We start from the raw sequence: 18490 nt of genomic DNA on the forward strand, positions 1-18490 counted from the left end.
AATCACAATGTCATTTAATGTATTTTTGGGAAATAGAGCTGTTACTTATGCATCTTTATTTCTTTAGATATTATTAAAGTTCGGAACCTATGAAATCCACCCCGCACATTGTACATCCGCAACTGTCATACCTAAGTAAATGTGAGTGTACACATCTCTAATACAGAATGTTAGCATGTATGACATACTTGACTTGACCTAATCCGCATTCTGATAATATCGCAACGCGGGTGTCCCTATTTTCGCCAATGCGTGTCTTCCATGAATATCGCATTGCCCAAATTTTTCGATCTGTAGCAAGCGCTCGCACAGTATCCATCCATTCGTCACTATTACATCTTCTAGAGAGTTGGTGTGTCCCTTGAATCGGCGTATCGTCACCGAGTGACCCTCGTACCCCTCAGATTAGTAATAGTTGGCAGCATGGAGTTGTTACCAAAGACCTCTTTCCAGGCATTTAACCTATTTGAGTTTAGGTGTGGGGTGTAGGCCGGCAGCACCTTCTTACAATATTTGGGGAACCGATGTCACTGCGCAAGTGCCTGTAGCTCGAACGTTTTCCAGAGCGTATACTTAAAGGCATCGCTCCACGAATCTGAGGTGGTACGGATTTCAGGTGGAGTATTCTTATAGGGGAATGTAGATTATGGAGGGGAGGCTGCTTCCGTCCATTTCTTCCTAATTGCCGTAAAAAAACGGCCCGGACGATGCGGTGGGTACAGAAGGCTGGCGTGCACCAGTCGAACTCCTTGTCGAAAATAGTGCGCCAGAACGCCCGAAGCCGTATCTTCCGGGCCGCTTTTTACGGCAATTAGGAAGAAATAGACGGAATCACCCTCCTGCTCCATAACCTACTATCCCGTATACGAACACTCAACACCTGAAATCCGTACCACCCCACGGGACAATTTACGCGTCGTAGGTCACATCCGGGAAGGCATACACAGAGGAGAAACCAAAAACAAAAAAGAAGGTTAAACTAAAAAAGGAGGATGATTGGATTAAAGGCATCACCCCACGAATCTGAGGTGGTACGGATTTTAGGTGGAGTATTCGTGTACGGGACGGGAAACTACGGAGAGGGGGGTGATTCCGTCAATTTCTTCCTAATTGCCGTAAAAAACGGCCCGGAAGATGCGGCGCCGCACAAGGCTGGCGCGCTCCAGTCAAACTCCCTGTACAAAATAGTGCGCTAAAACGCCTGAAGCCGTATCTTCCGGGCCTTTTTTTACGGGCAATGGGAAGAAATGGACGGAATCACCCCCCCCCCCCCCTCCTCTCCGTAGTCTTCCATCCCGTATACGAATACTCCACCTGAAATCCGTACCACCTCAGATTCGTGGGGTGATGCCTTTAAGAGCTGGGATCGCTAGACTGGTATGCGATCTGCTGGGAATAAGATAGGGATTGGAGAAGAAAACCATGAGAGCCTTGGAAAAGATTGTAATACAGATTTAGGTTCCCATGTTCATAAGTACGAATCCACCTTTTTACGAAGGTTTAATTTTTTTAAAGTATCAGTTATTAAGTCAAAGATACAAATGTGATGCAAATAGGCACCGTTTAATCCCTTCGAGATTCGTTAACGCGGTTCGATCTCATTCAGAATCGTTTGAGATCTATAAATGTGTATGCAGCACATTCAGTGGATTTCAGAGGCTAGATGATATACCAAGTTAGTGCATTTATTCTTCCTGGCCAGTCTAGTACCAATTCTTCCACTGCAGAATGAAAGGCTTTGCTGGTCTTGGGGGATTTCGAACCAGACGGTACAAACGGTGTAGGAACAAACGCTGTTCACCATATGACGTATCGTAATATGGTTGAAGCATAGCAATGGAAGAGAGAAGGTTAGAGACCGAGTTAAAGAATATTACGGTGTTTGAACCACCTAGCTCCATTCTCGCGAAATTACCAGGAGAAATGTGAGAAACTCTTTTTTTAGATTCTGCATTATGTAAACCAAAGCATTATTTTAGTCCAATGATTTTCTCCTTCTAGGCGCCAACAGGAATTTCGTGTTCTTTCGCAGATTCACAAGTTTTGATAACCATTCACATTGTACCGTATTCTCTTCTATTGTACTCTTTTACTGCTATATCTCTATCTTCCGCGGGAATAACTAGAGATTTCTGAAAATTAAGATGGAGATCCTAGCTAGAGTTTAGAAAAAGACATCATACCAGTAATGAGACCACAGGTGTGCTCTATTAGTTTTGACACCACCAACGTACGCATGGATTGCCGTGTGCGAAAAGAGCTGCGGGTACATTTGGCTCTCGATTATGTAAAGAAGGGAACTGAGACGTTGAAGAGAGCTCTCTTTTGTAGTTCTCCTTTTGCAGAAGGGAATCTGTATTTGTGTTTCCTGCCAGCTCCAAGTGCGAAGGTAAGAAGTCCCGTAGTCTACTCAAAAGAGTCAGCTTCGCAATTAATTTGGAGTGGTAGGTTTTACTAAACGCTTTCGACAGGCTAGTGTGATTCAAAATTACCGATCCAACTTCACTACTAACCAAGCTGGATTCAAAGACACTGTCAAATAGTTTTGCAGATATTAGAGCAGCAGTGATAAGAGTTAGGATCGATCTGAACGGTTGGCGATAAGAAAAGATCTAGAGTTCCCAGCAAGATCAAAATCCCAAATATTAGTGGTTTAGGTATAGGTGGTGACGGCTTGTACAGATTTGCATCTGCTAAGATATATACACGAAAGATGAAAGTTAGCGATAAGGATGCGCGCATTAAATAAACGATGTTTTAATTTTATAGAATCATAGAACAGTCGCAAGAGGCCAGAGTGTCGTGTTTGATGCAGGAGAGAAGCTACAGGTCAAAATAATATATCAGAAACTTGCGTTAAGCTTTCCTCAGTTCGTATGTCATTCGTCTTAGAGGCAGCGTATCACAAAATATAAGTAGTGTGGACACCTAATGGAAAATATAGTAGAGTTCGAGGTGTAGATTACGAATGTGAGCGTGGCCCGGCTCAGTTTCCTCTGATCGTCCTAAGAAACTGCGTGGGAACGGAGTTTTTTCTTCGACGCATAGATGCGGCGGATGTGCACAGAGGTGGCACGTTCCAACTTGCCTCGTAAGGTCGAGCACCGTTTCCCACGCGGTTTTTCTAAGACAGTTAGAAGAGTCACTCTCATACTCGTAATCTACATCCTGAACTCCATTTTTCATATGATGTTTCCACATTGTGACAACTTTGTGATCCGCTGGTTTTAAATATCACTACTGTTTCCTCTGTTCGCATTTCACAGTTCAAAACATTAAGCAATGCAAACATTTAGAAATCTAGAGCTACGCTGAGCAATTGCAACTCCAAGAGGACAATCAAGGCACAATTGCAATTCGGAAATTCGAACAGTATGCGGTTCTCTGACAGTATCAAGCCCAACACCGAACACTCAACAGAATAAGGGTCACTGCAGAGCGTGAATTGTTCTCTGTCTCCTGGATGCTGATCTTGATCAATTACATGCGATGCGACGGAAAAGCTTGTTGTAGCTTCAAGGTGGTCAGCAGGATCTGATTTCTGTTTTCTCGACGAAAACTCTCAGTATCCTGCTTATAGAAAAGTCCCCATTCCATGCAACCAGTTCAGGTATTGACATAGCCTCATATTATAATTTGGCTCGACTGGTTGATTGCTTTCGACCATCCTTGAAGGGGGGACTAACTCACGCGGTGTAGGCTCAAGTGATGAGGAACCCATCTTCAACCATCCGAAAGTGAAGGTTTTTCCTTCGCCAACCGTCCAAAGTGAAAAAAGGAAGAAGAAGAAAAGGTTTAGAAACTGAACAATGCATTGTGTATCCCCATCAGCTGACCTTACTGTGCGTTCCGACCGTGGCTTAAATCTTTCACTGAAGAGCATGTTACTAAATCAAAACAGCAAGTAAGAAGAGTTCCACATCATGTATATTATGAGTTCATGTCAGACAGCCTTACTGCAGATGAAGAAAAAACTTACCACGGGTCTCCAAGTCCTCTCTTCGTGAAATCTCGGCATCGTGAGCTTGATCTATGTTTTCTTGTTGTGCTAACGAGGTTTTGGAATTGAAAAGAGAATTTACTACGGAATGTTTTAACATTAGTATGAGATAGATGGTTGAGGCTACACTAATCAAAGCCACAACCATAAGTGTAAGGCTCCACCATCTGCATGACCGCAACGTATTCCCACTGCATTGCGTGCAGGATGTTCGCAGCTACAGTCGGCGTAAAACGTGCTGTGACACGATGACGCAACACGTCCTCCTCCCTTCTTTTTGCCTTTCATGGCTTTTTTTGTGGTTTTTCATTTTTTCTTAGCATAATGGTACCTTGATAATATTACATAATTTTGATGAAGTACTTTTCCACTAGTTTTATAGTCTATTTTGTTCCTTGGACGCCTCTGAGATCTTGATCTGTTTTCTGTTTTCGGAGTTGATTTGTGCTACTTTTTGTTCTCGATTCACGAATTTCACACGATTCTCAACTTTTGTACTCATAATATAGAGGCAACCACTTTTCGTTTTTTTTTTCAAAAGTTCATGCTAATTCCAGGGCAGCTACCCAAGGTAATCAATTTGCAGGCATAAGATTTCTGCTTGACTTTCTGTAACTGTGCCTGGTTAGAATTCTTCTAGGGGAGATTTTGGGATTTTACTATGATTTCGATTACAACAAAACGCTAGTCATCCAACCGTACAAAAAAGAGGGAAGAATTTGGATCTCCACCGTAACTGAGATCTTAGACGTGTCCTAAAAGCAAAAACAAACAACGAAGCAAATAGAAAAGGACTTTGATGAGACTTATTAGGGCTACTCAGGCTTATTAGACTTATTCATGCGCTACTATGAGGAAAAACTATCTGAAAACCATGAAAAGCAAAAAAAAAACATGCTGTCCTCAGATAATGTAGAGGGAGCTCTGTCTCCCCCTTATTGAGGACTATTTACTTCTTTATACACAGAAATATTAAAATGATATAGTTCTGGAGGCGATACAATAACATTAGAATTATTCCTCCTATTAGGCAAGTGGAGTACACGACTTCTCTCCGGACGATCCTGGGTTCTGAAATAAATATGGCCCAACCTTTCTACTCTGTAATTTGGAGGGCTTCTTGATAAAAACACATTTTGAGTTGAGAACACCAACATCAGAAGTGTTCTCAGTCGAACATCTTGGAGTTCATAGCAACCGCACGTGCTCTCGAGTATGAAGGAAGAATCCTAGGCAAACGACGTCAAGTAGTAACGTCGCCCCACTCATATCCCATACGACTCCCACCGGTCGTTGCTATCAGCATAGAGTATGCGTCCTAAAAGTCCGTAGTTTCTCGTTAAGTGAGTGGTCGTCATTTTGGCTAAATGCCCAGCGCATTTTTGCGTACACCCCTCTTTTTAATTCCCCTTCGTCGTTCAATGTCTTTTGCTCTGGCGGTGATGGCTATCTTAATTGTTTCCATTCGTTTTTTTTTTAATGACTGAATTTAGACGACGTAATTGCTTATCTGCTTGGTTAGGTATGTGGTTAGACCTACGAATATGTGCTGGAATACTAGCCATACTGTCAACGACGATAGCTCAAGACAGGGAAGCAGAACGCCAACAGCGAGAGCGGAAAGTGGTGGCGCTCAACAGTGAAGCAGAAAGTGGGACAGCAGAAAAAGCCACAAAGACCACCATTGGTGAATCATTCTTATTCAATTCCCGTTTGCGGTTCATCTTCATCCATATCTTGCAGCTGATTTGTCAATTTCTCATGATGATATTGAACACTATGACGATGAACCTGCTCCTCCAACACCTCAACCCCTCACACCCGGAGACGAGTACATGCCAGAAAAACCATCTCCTCAAAGGTACTTTACTATGTGTTAAAATACCAAATATTTTGTCATAACGGTGATGTTTCTCCTCTTAATCCACATTTCTGATTTCTGTAGTGTCCATCTAACTTCCATATGTTTGTCCTCAGTCACACCGACGACCATTGTTCACTTTGATGCGCACCATCCTGGCTTTGCTTTATAGGTTTGGCAGGGTAAATTTGGATGCAACTCGATAAAATCATCAAAGGTTTATATTAAAATTAGATACAGACCTTCGTTAGCAAAACTGTATGTAATGGCTGATGATTGCGATAAGTGTCCACATTTTTCAGTAGATTTTCTAGCTTTAGTGAACTTGGGGAAGATGCAGTAAGAGCTTTAGTTTTGGCAACTTTTGTTTAAATTTCCTTTCGATAGCATTGGGATAATTCTAGAACGCTATTATCATACTGCGAAACGATTAGATAACATTTTGTTTCAGCGATGAACACTTAGAGGCTATTTACCAACAAGCCCTGAAGTTCCTGGAGCGTGGCCGCGGTCATGGCATAGAGGGTAGAAAAGCAGCTTATCGACTGCTTGACCAAGCCGCTCAATCTGGGCACACAGATGCGATGAAACTAATGGGTACGATGTAATCTTATCGTTCATGTATATACGGACATCAATGATGTTTATTCTAGGGTTTGCCCACCTGTTTGGAGATCGAGCCCGTTGGTCCATTGATGAGGCGAAAAAGATTTTTGAGGAACTCGCCGATAGTGGATCACCGGACGCTCAGCTTGGTTAGCGTTGTTGTTCTGTTCGTATTGTGCTATGATTCTTAATTTTTTACGCCATGAATTTAGGTCTTGCATTTATGCATGCTACCGGCTTAGGTGTATCAAAGTCAAGCCAAGCGAAAGCACTTGTATACTACATGTTCTCGGCACTCGGCGGAAATCCTCTTGCGCAAATGGCAATGGTAAGGTTGCGATATTTTTCTACTTTTCGTTGAAGATTCTTCAATTCTTATTCTATCCCATTACTTTTTTATATCAACCGCCTTCATTCATAGCGTTCATTTATATAGAAGATCCGTCCGAAAACTACCTTTTTGGTGTGCCCATGCATTTTTTAAAATTTGATGTTTAGGGTTATCGCTACTATGCTGGAATAGCTGTCCCTCAAAATTGCGAGAGCGCCTTATCTTACTATGAAAAGGCTGCTGAAAGAGTAGCTGAAGGTTTTAGATTTTCAACTGGACTCGCTATACAGAGGATCAGATTGACTGATGAAATGGTAAAGTTAATTTTTCTTGAGTTGTGGTTGTTATCGTCCTTAATCTTGTCATTGCGATAGGAGCCTTCGTCAACAAATACGGTTACTACACCTATGGATCAAAACCTTATAGAATACTATCGTTTTCTTGCTGAGAAAGGCGACGTCTCCGCACAGGTGATTGTTTTCAATTTGTTGTTCTCTGCAGTTTTCTCATTTTGCATTTTCTTCATTATCATGATTTATTCTTCACTGAAAATACTCTTGTTATTTGTGAGTATGAAAGTGAATCTTTCAGGTTGGGCTAGGACAGTTGTATCTCACTGGTGGACGAGGTGTCGAGCAAAACTTTGAGCTAGCAAACAAGTATGTTTTATAGGTCTTTAAGAAGATGCGCAGAGAATTGATAGTTCTCCGACAACAAATTGTTGGCGAAGGGATCCTCATCACTTGAGCTGCACTCCATGAGTTAGACTCCCTTTACCTGAGGAAGGCCCAGTTCCTCCCTGCCGCACCTGTGCTCGCTTTTCGTCCGTCTCCTGACTAGATTTGGTTTTGATTGCAACGGTTTTTGTTGAAAATTTCATCAGAGAAAGAAATACTTCACCACCGTGTTCTTTTTCACCACTGATTCAGGTACTTCTCATCTGCTGCTGAAGCGGGACATGCCGGTGCGTTCGCATTTCTAGGCAAAATGTACCTCGATGGAACCCATATAACTCCGCAAGACAATACCACCGCTTTTAATTTTTTCCTTCGCAGCGCAGACAAAGTCAGCGTGAACAGCAAGTACTTTCTCACAGTCTGTAGGTAGGCAAATAAGTTAGTTTTAGGGAAACCAGAATGGTCAGGCTGGACTCGGCGTAATGTATATGCAAGGGCGCGGTGTTCGTAGAGATTATGAAAAGGCCTATCGTCTATTTTCACTCGCAGCTGAACAAGGCTGGGTTGATGCGCAATTGTATCTTGGAGAAATGTTCTTTAGTATGTTTAACGTTTCATTTTATTATTACTATTCTTTAATTTTTGCTTCTTCGTGAATATGAAAGAGCTGTGGCCTTACTCAACAGTTTTTTTCCCATAAAAAGATTATTCTCTTCGTTTCAGAAGGTCTCGGTGTGAAAAGGGACTACAAAGCTGCTTTGAAGTACTATCAGATGGCAACACAAAATGGACATGTGTTGGCTTCGTACAATCTTGCGCGAATGCATTCTTTGGGTGTGTCGTTTTCTATTATTGCAACTGTACAGCCATTTCAAATACCTTTGCTTCGTTCTAATTTGGTTGCTAGTTATTTAAGGTATCACTTTGTCCCAGTGTTATATCTATCACATGCTTTCCGCAATTTTTCTATCATTTTCCTACTGACCCGTGTCTTAAGGAATCGGGGTGCTGAGATCCTGCAATACCGCAGTCGAATTTTACAAAAACGTGGCCGAGCGAGGTCGATGGAGCGAGAAACTGATGGAAGCTTATACAGCTTACAAAGTTAGTCGATTTTAACCGTCTCTTTTTTCTGCTAGTTTTTGGGACTTTGAAGTATTTTCTGCTGTCGGCGTATTGCGTAAGTTTGACACAACTTACACAAGTGTTCATTGGTTAACCCTATTTTCTCTAGAAACTTTTAATGTCTGTCTGCTTAAAAATCCTTGCACTTTTTTTCTACTAGTGCCACATTTAAGATTATTCGTTTAACAAGTAATTCTGCGCTTTTATATATTTTTTCACCTGTTATGTTTGTCTCAGGAAGGACGACGAGATGAAGCTGCTATAAAGTACTTGTTCTTAGCTGAACTTGGATACGAGCCTGCACAGACTAACATAGCCTATATTCTCGATAGAGGTGACAGATGATTTTGTTGTTTTCTTTCCTTGTGAGAAATGTTTGGTTTTACGTCTAATTTTCGAAATAGTTTTCCAGATGATATCTGGTACAATTCACCACTTTTAGGCGAAGCTGATTCTCTTTTCCCATCTTCCAAAGAAAATGTACTTGAGAGAGCCATAGTTCAATGGCAACGTGCAGCCAACCAAGAATATCCTCTGGCCAGAATTAAGCTAGGGGACTATCACTATTATGGATGGGGCACTCCTGCTGATTATGAACAGGCTAGTCTTTTGCTTAGTAGATGGAGTTTCTAGTCGCAGAGAATTTTCGTTTCATACCTCACTTTTAACTAATGTTTTTTTTTTCATAGGCTGCACAGCATTACAAATTGGCAGTGGAACGTCATGCTACTGCGCAAGCAATGTTTAATTTGGGTCTTATGCATGAACAGGGCCTTGGGATTACTCGGGTACAATTTTTTTTTTTTGTCGCGGTTCCTTTTTCTGTAATATTCTTTCCATCGTTATAGTTATTTGCATCATATTTATTCTGTCAGTTAGAAGTTTTTTATGTTTGTAGTTTTTGTGGCAACAGGATTTGAAATAATATTTTTTAAGCTTGGTTGACAGTCTTCTCAGTTTTAGTTTTTTGTTCGTTTTTATGCTCAGTTGCATCACGAACCATTATGCACTATGAAGTGATTTAGTTTGAGAAATTTAGTAAAAATGCAGCTAGAATGCCTATTTTGAGTAAAGGACTTGAAAATGGGGAGCGTTCGTTAGGTACCCGCAACCGAATAAGTGCTTGCAGAAGAGGCTGTCAGTAGGCCAAAGTATGCATATCTTAGTTCGCCTATGATCACTCCATCCATCACCACCTCCCTGAGGTCATGTGCCGTGTTTACTTACTTAGATACTCAGATGGCCCGTCTTCACTGCACGTGCGGGTCTCAGCATCTCTTCCACTCGTTTTGTTCCCTCGCCATTACCATCCAAGATCTTCTCAAGTTCCGTGAGTGACGTTGACGAAGTCCTTGAGCCGTATCCAGCTAAGCTCTCAACTGGTCCATCCGTGTAGCGAACACGTCACCCCATCTCGTTGGCGGTCTCCCTCGAGCGCGTTTAGCGTCCCTTGGGATCCACTCTAGCGTTCTTTTAGTCCATCTATCGTCGATTCTTCTTATGATGTGACCGGCTCATCTATGTTTTGCTTTCGATACATATTCCGTGGCCGCGGTGTCTGCCCACGTCACCGCTGCGTAACAGAGCGCTGGAAGAACTGTCGAGTCGAACGGACGGGCACGAAGATGGCAAACGTAGCGCAATGCTCTGCTGACGCTATTAACTACTACGTAGAGCAATTAACGATAGCCGTTCCCGGTCGTTTCCCCTAACGATAGGTTGTCTCGGAGGCTGCGGGTATCTAACGATACACACACCCTTGAAAATATCACACCGTTTTTAATTTAGTACATAATAAGAACATGAAACAGAAGACACCTTCCTATTTACGATGTACAATTGCCCATCCTTTTTTTATTATTCTAGTCTGTTTATCATATTTACTAAAACTTCCAATTTTTACCTCGTATGTACTGTTTAGGACCTTCATCTGGCTAAACGTTTCTATGACATGGCTGCTGAGCAAAGTTCTGATGCAGCCGTTCCTGTTGCTCTGGCTCTTGCAAAATTGGCTGTTTTATTCTTGTTAGAGAAGATCAACAAGGTGAGAGCGAAGCAATGTTGCATATGTTTTTGTACAATTTTTCTTTATAGAACCCTGTTGTTCAACTTCTGGAGCAGTACCTTGGCCCGAATTGGGATGTGATGGCCATGACGATTTTCGCCGGTGTACCGTTGATTCTTATTGCAAGGTGGAGGCGCGGCCATCCACTATTTTAAGCTGATTAATTAAGATTCTGTATCTTATTTGAATTTGCCATTTGAGACTTCTTTCATTCCGCTAACTAGTGATAAACTCATAAAGTAGCTTCTTAGAAATCATAATATGGGTGTAATTATTTCAAAAAAGAGGGAGTTCGGACCTTCGGACGGGGTCATGTAGGCCACTGTCTATTAAAACATTCACTCGCTCACTTTAGGCATAAGTAGCTAATCGCAGATTTTCACCGCCCACTACAGGTTCCGAACGTCGTGGTCCTGCTTTTTTGATGACAATTTATAGTTTTTGGCAATTCAGAACCTATGTTTGAGTGAGGAAGAAAATCGAGTGCAAATATTGACATTCTTCCAAGTCTTTTTTGTTCCGTTGTTACTACTAAGGTAAACGTTCTGTTGTATGTTTGAACTAATTGTTTTCGGTATTTTCTTGTTTTCTACTCTCTGGAGATTGGTAACTATTTTTATTTGTTTTAATCCTCTATGGTACGAATCTGTGATATTTGAATCGTTTGGCTTGTATTCGATGGTTTTATTGCCCCTTTTTGATGCTTGAGATGATGTCTTTTTACGGTTATGACCGAGTTTGGGGTTGTCGATTGCGCGTTTCTTAACTGTAATAAATTGCCTTATTGATGAGTTTCTTCTCTAAAATTGCACCGCCGCTTTTATACGATTCTATTGCTGTCTGGCCTTATTGTTTTCTATATTTGATTTCAACTTTACAGAAGAAGATGACTTCACTTTTGCCATTTACGCAAATTCGTGGCAATACTGTTAACTTCTTCATGAGAAGTAAGCTTTTTGTTTTCTTTTTTTTTTGTTATTTTTTCTTTCATCTGGTTCATTATAAATCAGATTGCTTGACCTTGTAGAAGTACAAGATTCTTTCAAAAGTTCTAACTAAAAATCCTCATGAGAAGTATGCGAATGGTCGATAAAGTGAGGAACATGATGAGATGGAAAGGAGAGGAACATGATGATGGAAAGATGAGCAAACTAGTCCAGTCCGCTTATTCAAAACGTCAAAACGACATGAAGCACGGTCCAGTTGTATATGCGGGGGGGGGGGGGGGGTGGAGGTAGGTGTTAGTAAGTGTTCCACCACGATCCAAAACTATACCATATTTATGGGTAGATATGCTTGTAGGTGACGTTCCTTTGATCTATTTTTGGCTATCGAATCACTGTTTAGGTAGTTGAGTCGTGTGTAATGTGTACTGTGTACTACTTATTTCTTTATTTCCTCTTTTCTCCACTTATCACCTTATTTCCCTTCTCCAGTTTTCAACTTAATCCCTACTACAGCACCCCTTCGATGCTATGCAACATGGTCGTATCTAATGCCTCATGTTTATAAACCTGCGTGTAAAAATGAATGAAATGCGTGTAATTGAGCTAAACAGTTTTTGGGCAGAACAGGTGAAGGAAATCTAAGCCAGCAATAACTAAGATTTTTGTACTATTATTTTGAAATATTCTCGGAACAGTTGGGAATCATCTGAGATGCTGAATACGAATGTGTCATCGCATGATGACACATGATGACAAGTGCATGGATTTGTGTGAGGATAAGAAATACATTTTCAAAGAGATATAAGAAAACTTTGAGGCTTTTTTGGTACTGTCATCACTATTCTTTCTTTTTCTATTCTTGGTCAGTGGACATGAGGTGACAGTTTGCGAAACTAGAAAAGTAGAAAAGGCATTATTTGGGGTTAGCTAACATTTTCCGTGTGTTCGGATTAGATTCTTATTAAGTGACGTTATATATCAGGTGATTTACTTCTCAGCTTGCTGCAGACAACTATCTCCTTTCATCCTCTATAAAACCCGCTATCCCCCTAAAGTGTATTTTGGGATCACTTTATCTGAATACAGTCCTAACGACTTCGATTAGATGCGATTTAGCTAAGCCAAAAAAGCGAAAGTTCTATTTGCTTCTGTACAGTTAGCTTCGCTTTCAGTTTCCAAGATTTTTTTAATTTCCCTGAATGCGGAATTCACGAATTCGGCGTCCATTTTTGCCGTACTCGCAACCGTCACAACACTGACCATAGGATTTTCAGTGGAGGTGTGGCAAAACGAATAGGTAGATGAAAGTGAGATGCTGGACGTAACCCTGAAATGCTACTTCGTTGTACCTTTTACGCGACATATGAAGATATTAAACACGTCATTAAAAAGATTTATGAAAGTGCGTCTAAACAATCGAGATATTTTTAGGGACTTCTGGGGAATTATGGAAAACTGTTACCAGTGTATCAAAAGCAGGTCAAAAGAAAGGGCGTATGAACACAAGACAACCTGTTCGTGCTCTAAACAGGTTCTATCGGATTGGATCAAGTTAGTGATCTTTTCAAAACATTTCCTAGAGAAGCTTTTCAATCCTTTGAAAAGTTTGTGCTAACCTTCAGAAGCGTAATAAAGTCTCATTGTTTTAGGTTATTTTCGGTTTTGTTCGCTAATACCGCTTGTACGTTTCTACTTCAGGTCCCATGAAGGTACAATTCCCTGGTCTGAATGCTCCTCTGAGCACGAAAGACCCAGATGTAAAAATTGTCGAGCAATCCGACGAAGAGATAAGAGAGGGCCAACTAAATGTTAGGAAGACTTTAGAGGAGCAGAAGGAGTGAGTCTAATTCTTCTGCTGTTTTCGAATACTATGAATTCGCATAACTGTGTCTAGGTAAGGCTCATTTATTCAATCTTTGTTAATATAAGTGTGAACTAAAAGAAGAGTAGTTTTTGCCACGCTAGCGACTACAATTCAGTGGTTGATAACTGCTGATTATCATTTTTCTAGTATTTAATTCAGATTGAACCTCTAACACTGAAACTATTCCTTACTCTATTCATAACTTTCGAAATATGATGATTTTCTAAAAAACGAAGAACACGATGGCAAATTTTGCATCAGCTACATTTACTCACGTTAAGTGCTCTGGCATCTCATTAAAACCGTGCATTTTGAAGTTGAAAGTTCAGTAGGGACTTCGTCACCATAAAAATTTCAATAGCAATCATTAAATTCTTGTTCGCTTGCTTCTTAGTTCATATTCTTATCTTTATTTGGCTCCATTCAGCATTGGAAAGAGGCGGTTTCGAGAAAAGCTGCACCCACTTGAACGAGGGTTCAGCGGTACTCAATTAGTTGGTCAGAAGCTTGGACCACCAGCACCAGTTGATGGCGCGTCGTTTGAAGATTTCCAAACATATTGTCTTGAGGTGTTCCAGTTTTTCTTCTGAACTTTTATGAATATGATCGTTCCGATTTAAAGGTCAAAAGGACATCGAATATGACAGGAGTATTCGGTCGAGTTCATACCATGGCTGCTCTCGTAATTACTGGAAATGGCAAAGGACTTGCTGGATATGCTGTTGGAAAGGTGTGATATGTTATTTTCTTCTTTTCATCTGTTTTTTTTTTCATGTACTTGTCTTCTTTGGAACGATAAACCTTTCTGAAAAAAGGATTGTTGGGATTGCTCTCCTTTTAGTGCAGTGTCTGAATTGTAGATTCAACTTCGAAGATATTAACCATCTAACTTTTTCCTTTCCCAGGATCCGCCGTACTTTTTTTCGAAGTATATTAAACAGTTGAACCATAGACTCTTTTTGTTTAGTTTCCATCCATGTCAAGGTTTTTTTTCTGCGTATGTATCGTAAACCAACCTTATTCAGGCACCTCTTCATAGAACGACCACAGCAATTGTGAATGGCATGAATATGGCGGCAAGAAAGCTGTTTTTTGTCGATCTTTTAGAGGGAAGAACAATCTTTCAAGTAAATTTTACTATTTACCACTGAACACTGAGTGAACATCGTGTATCGTAAGATGGTTCGAGGTCAATTGCCACTTTTTAACATATTACATACTATCAAGTAGTCGAAACAACTATTCCGATTCTCTATGCACAAGCGCAACTAGCAATAGGTAAAGCAGCGAAACGTATGTCATGGACGATTCTCGTATATTGTTTTTAAGGACTTTTATGCTGAATGCCGTAACACAAGGGTATTCGCTCAAAGACGACCTCGGGGTTATGGACTGACCTGTCACCCGAGATTGATAAAGATCTGCGAGGTGTGTTGTGGTGACATTCAAATTCAAATTATTAGAATATGAATTATGATTGTTCTGAATGATTGCAGTTCATTATCTCCTTCTTATTTTTTTCTTTAGTTTTTTCTGTAGCTTCTGATGCGGCAAAGTGTATCCATCCCACCCATTTTTCTCCTTATAGGCAATTGGAATCAAGGACATTTACGTAAAGGTTGAAGGTTCGACCAAAAACTACCTTGCACTAACTCATGCGTTTGTGACAGGATTGTTGAATCAGGAGACCCACCAACAATTAGCCGAACGAAAAGGTGCGGTTTAAATAATAATAGAACCTTTTTAATCTTAGTTAGTTTCAAAGTCTTGTCGCACTTGTCTTTGCTACTGACTTTACTTTACTCTTTACGAGAGCAGAAGATAATAGGGTAGTTTGTTGAAAATGATCTGCATAAAACTGCTGTAATTTGATCACACATCTAACACTCAGTTTTGGTAAATGAACAACCTGAATCAAAACTAGGGAAGCGAAATGCCTGAATGTTCTCCACAGCAGGCATTATGCGCACTTGGCACTTGTAAGTGTACTATTCTGGAACAAATGTCGATATTAAGTTTTTTGTTCGAACAGAGATTGTGTAAATACTCAGAGGACGAGTAACAGTAGTAGTAGAGACTCGTAATAGTTTTATTTAAATCAAGAACAACTGTTTGGAATTCCGAAGTTTTGAAATAACGAATCAAATGACGAATCTCTTTTATTTATTTTTTTTGCAGAGATTTGGCTAAAAAACAACTATAAAAAAGTATTATATTATTGTTATACTATTATCAAAATGAGTAAAGTTGACTTTCTATACGGTTCTGGGTCTTGGAGGATTTTTGCACAGTATTGAGTAATAGAAAGAGTTTATTGGTTGGCATTGTGATCTATCTGCGTCTTATCTAATGGATTGGAGATTGTTCCTTTTTTGAAGGTCTTCATGTGGTTGAAATGTCGCCGTCGAGGCATTTCCTTCCGCAAGTTGTAGCTTCGCCGATTCTCACTCCACTCAAAGAGGAGGACGAACTCGAGGACATTGATGTGAGCTGTGACGGATTTTTCTTTAACAACTCATGACTCAGACAGATTGTGCAGCTGCAGACTGCCGCAGCTAAAATTAGAAAGTAGTTATTAATCACCTGCCTGTGTTCTTTGCCGTAACATATTATTATATGTTCAGCGTCTGAATTTGGATGATTTCTATGGGGAAGGAAGGTATCCATTGAGGAAACCTAAACGTTTGCCGTTCTATGCTGACTTACCAGAGCACAAAGAGGCAGAGTGGCGAAAACATCCGTTTAGAAATCACGAAGAGGTGTCGTTTAATTCATTTCTTCTACTATTCCTGCACGTGTAACCGATCTTGAATGTTTCTAGCGAGCATTTTCTTGAGACTTTCAAACTACTAATTTTAAACCGAAGATATAGGTTATGATTCGACTCCTGGCTGATGGAGTTGTTTCTCGATGGACTCGAGATGCACGTAGTAAATGGGCAGAAGAACGTCACGAACAGGCAACAGCCGGAGTAGTGCCGCTACCTACTGGTATTGGCCTTTCAGATGTGATTCCAAAGAAGGAGTAGCCCCCTTTTCAGTTATCAGTTGAACCGCCTCTCTTTTTTCTGCAGTTTCTGATATTCTCAGGTTTCCAGAAAGTAATTTGACCATGGATATGTTATGTACATCCTAGTTATTATCTCATTGCATTGCTTACGACATAGTGGATCATTTGTTTCAGAGAATCTAGTTTTTTAGGATTAGTTGATTTGGTATGGAAACTTATTCTTATTGTGTGCTTTTTTATTAGATTTGTAAACTAGCTTAAAGGAACGGTTTCAATTTTCTCTTTGTTGAACTTTTTTGACGGATTTGAATGTTAAATATTGTTAAATTGTAATGAAATTCTACGCTACTTAAGCTACATACTAATCACTTAACGATTGGTAGAGTGCTTTTAAAGAAGTAGCGAAAAGTTCGAAGTGTTATGCTGAATTTATTTATATCAGAGGACTTTTTTTTACCGTGATTTTCACACATCACGCTAGGTACATCATCACACATAGTTGATCCGCTGTTTTGGAAGAGGTAATCTCGGTAGCCGGGATTTGCACCTCTACTAAGCGGAGCCCTCAAACCGCACTTCTGTAATAATCTTGTTTGGTGGTGGTCTGTTTTGTGAAGTAATTAGGCAGTGACTTTCATGTGCTGCGCACCTGGATTTTGCAATCATCATGTGTGCTGCACCGCTGAACAACAAGGTTTCACGGTTTGGAGCGTATTTAACAAGTGGTCGAAGTTATAGTCGGGTCAAAACGACATGAATCACAAGTGTAGTTGCTGTGCATTTGCGTACGCGCTCGAAAAAGCGTGGCGAAGGCAGCAGCTGGAACCGTACTGAGACGGTCGCAAACTGCAGCGATGGATGGTGCCAGCAAGGGTTCCAGTACGCTTCTAACCGCTACGCTCCTTTGAAGCGTCTCGACAGAAGCTGCTTCATGTCGTTTTGACCCTACTATACATATCGGGTCAACGCGAAATTCGCCTACATTTGTGTCGTGTTTTATTTATTAATTTTGTTCTAGCACCCTTCTCACTACCAACCCCTTATGTCGTTTGATCTGTTGCTTGCAGGCTATCGGCCCAAATACAAATTGTTTTAATACCTAGGATCAAAGACGGAAGATGAAAATATAAGCGAAATTCGCGTTGTGTCCACGTGTAACTTCGACCATTCATCAAGTACGCTTTGCCGGTGAAACCTTGTTATTCATCGATCAAAACTTCAGAGTTATTAAACTTCCATATGTGTAGAAGGTGAAAGTCACTGCCTGGTTATCTCATTCCACAAGCCTTCACCAATCAAGATTCTTGGAAAAGTGGTGGTTGTTTCTACCTGTTTCTATCTGAGGGTTTAAGACTCTTTGAGTTCCCCCTTAGTTTTTCATACATGATATCTATACTTGAAGAGCCATTCTATCCGGAAGGTAGATTTCGACTGAAGGGCTGCACCAGGTGTCCAAGCAAGAGGGTTAAAATAGCGTCTAAGTCTTTAACAGGAGCCGATCCTAATAATTTACAGATTTTAACCGGTCACTGTTTGATTTATCAAAGAGTGTAAGTGCTCTGAGAAGAATCCTCGGCTAATACTGCAGTCAAAGTTATTATACAGTTGGTGTGTTGCGCAGATGAGGAAAAAAGCTCTTGTTGAAGTCTAGTTATATAGTAGTTATTAATAAGTTAAAAGTTCCTTTTCACTGCAAAGGAAATACGTCATAGATCAGATGAACTTCACTCAAAACGTCATCGTACAGTTCAGTCCATTTCCAGTTTCATTTTCCCTTTCACAGCTGACCCTTTGGGGACTGTTTACAGGAGCTGTTCCGCTAAAAAAAGTTTGGTGCTAAAAAATAAATTATATCAAATTAATATGTATAAAAGTGCTGGTATTTGCGTGCACTCTGTTCCTCTCTCTCTTTTTTCACTCATCTAATGTTTAGCCAATAGGCACCCTGTTGAGATGATGGTTTGAGCACCTGGCATCTGTATTTATGATGTGTGCGCCTGTGCGT

General features: G+C 40.6%; 2 protein-coding genes across 3 annotated transcripts; both read left to right on the top strand.

Moving 5' to 3' along the window:
- Nucleotides 1-5479: 5479 nt before the first annotated feature.
- RB195_015200 (uncharacterized protein) lies at nt 5480-11030 on the top strand (the record flags this gene model as incomplete). 2 transcript variants are annotated; one of them, XM_064205796.1, is made up of 19 exons in its annotated part: nt 5480-5522; nt 5589-5687; nt 5744-5861; nt 6313-6458; nt 6515-6616; nt 6680-6795; nt 6966-7112; nt 7173-7268; nt 7390-7457; nt 7728-7863; nt 7925-8075; nt 8199-8309; nt 8473-8579; nt 8838-8934; nt 9043-9200; nt 9290-9388; nt 10522-10644; nt 10695-10792; nt 11021-11030. In XM_064205796.1, 19 exons carry the CDS (start codon nt 5480-5482, stop codon nt 11028-11030), a joined length of 2025 nt encoding a protein of 674 aa, XP_064061676.1. The 2 variants fall into 2 exon arrangements, with proteins under 2 accessions (XP_064061676.1, XP_064061677.1); XM_064205795.1 differs by lacking the exon at nt 11021-11030 and having other exon boundaries at nt 5480-5687; nt 10695-10820.
- A 521-nt stretch (nt 11031-11551) lies between these two features.
- RB195_015201 (uncharacterized protein) lies at nt 11552-16504 on the top strand (the record flags this gene model as incomplete). Its single annotated transcript, XM_013452029.2, has 11 exons — nt 11552-11612; nt 13044-13163; nt 13311-13449; nt 13904-14045; nt 14099-14206; nt 14502-14603; nt 14806-14904; nt 15065-15191; nt 15855-15961; nt 16101-16235; nt 16349-16504. 11 exons carry the CDS (start codon nt 11552-11554, stop codon nt 16502-16504), a joined length of 1296 nt encoding a protein of 431 aa, XP_013307483.2.
- Nucleotides 16505-18490: the final 1986 nt, after the last annotated feature.

This window comes from Necator americanus, chromosome V (genome assembly GCF_031761385.1).
Source record: "Necator americanus strain Aroian chromosome V, whole genome shotgun sequence".
Classification (NCBI taxonomy): Eukaryota; Metazoa; Nematoda; class Chromadorea; order Rhabditida; family Ancylostomatidae; genus Necator; species Necator americanus.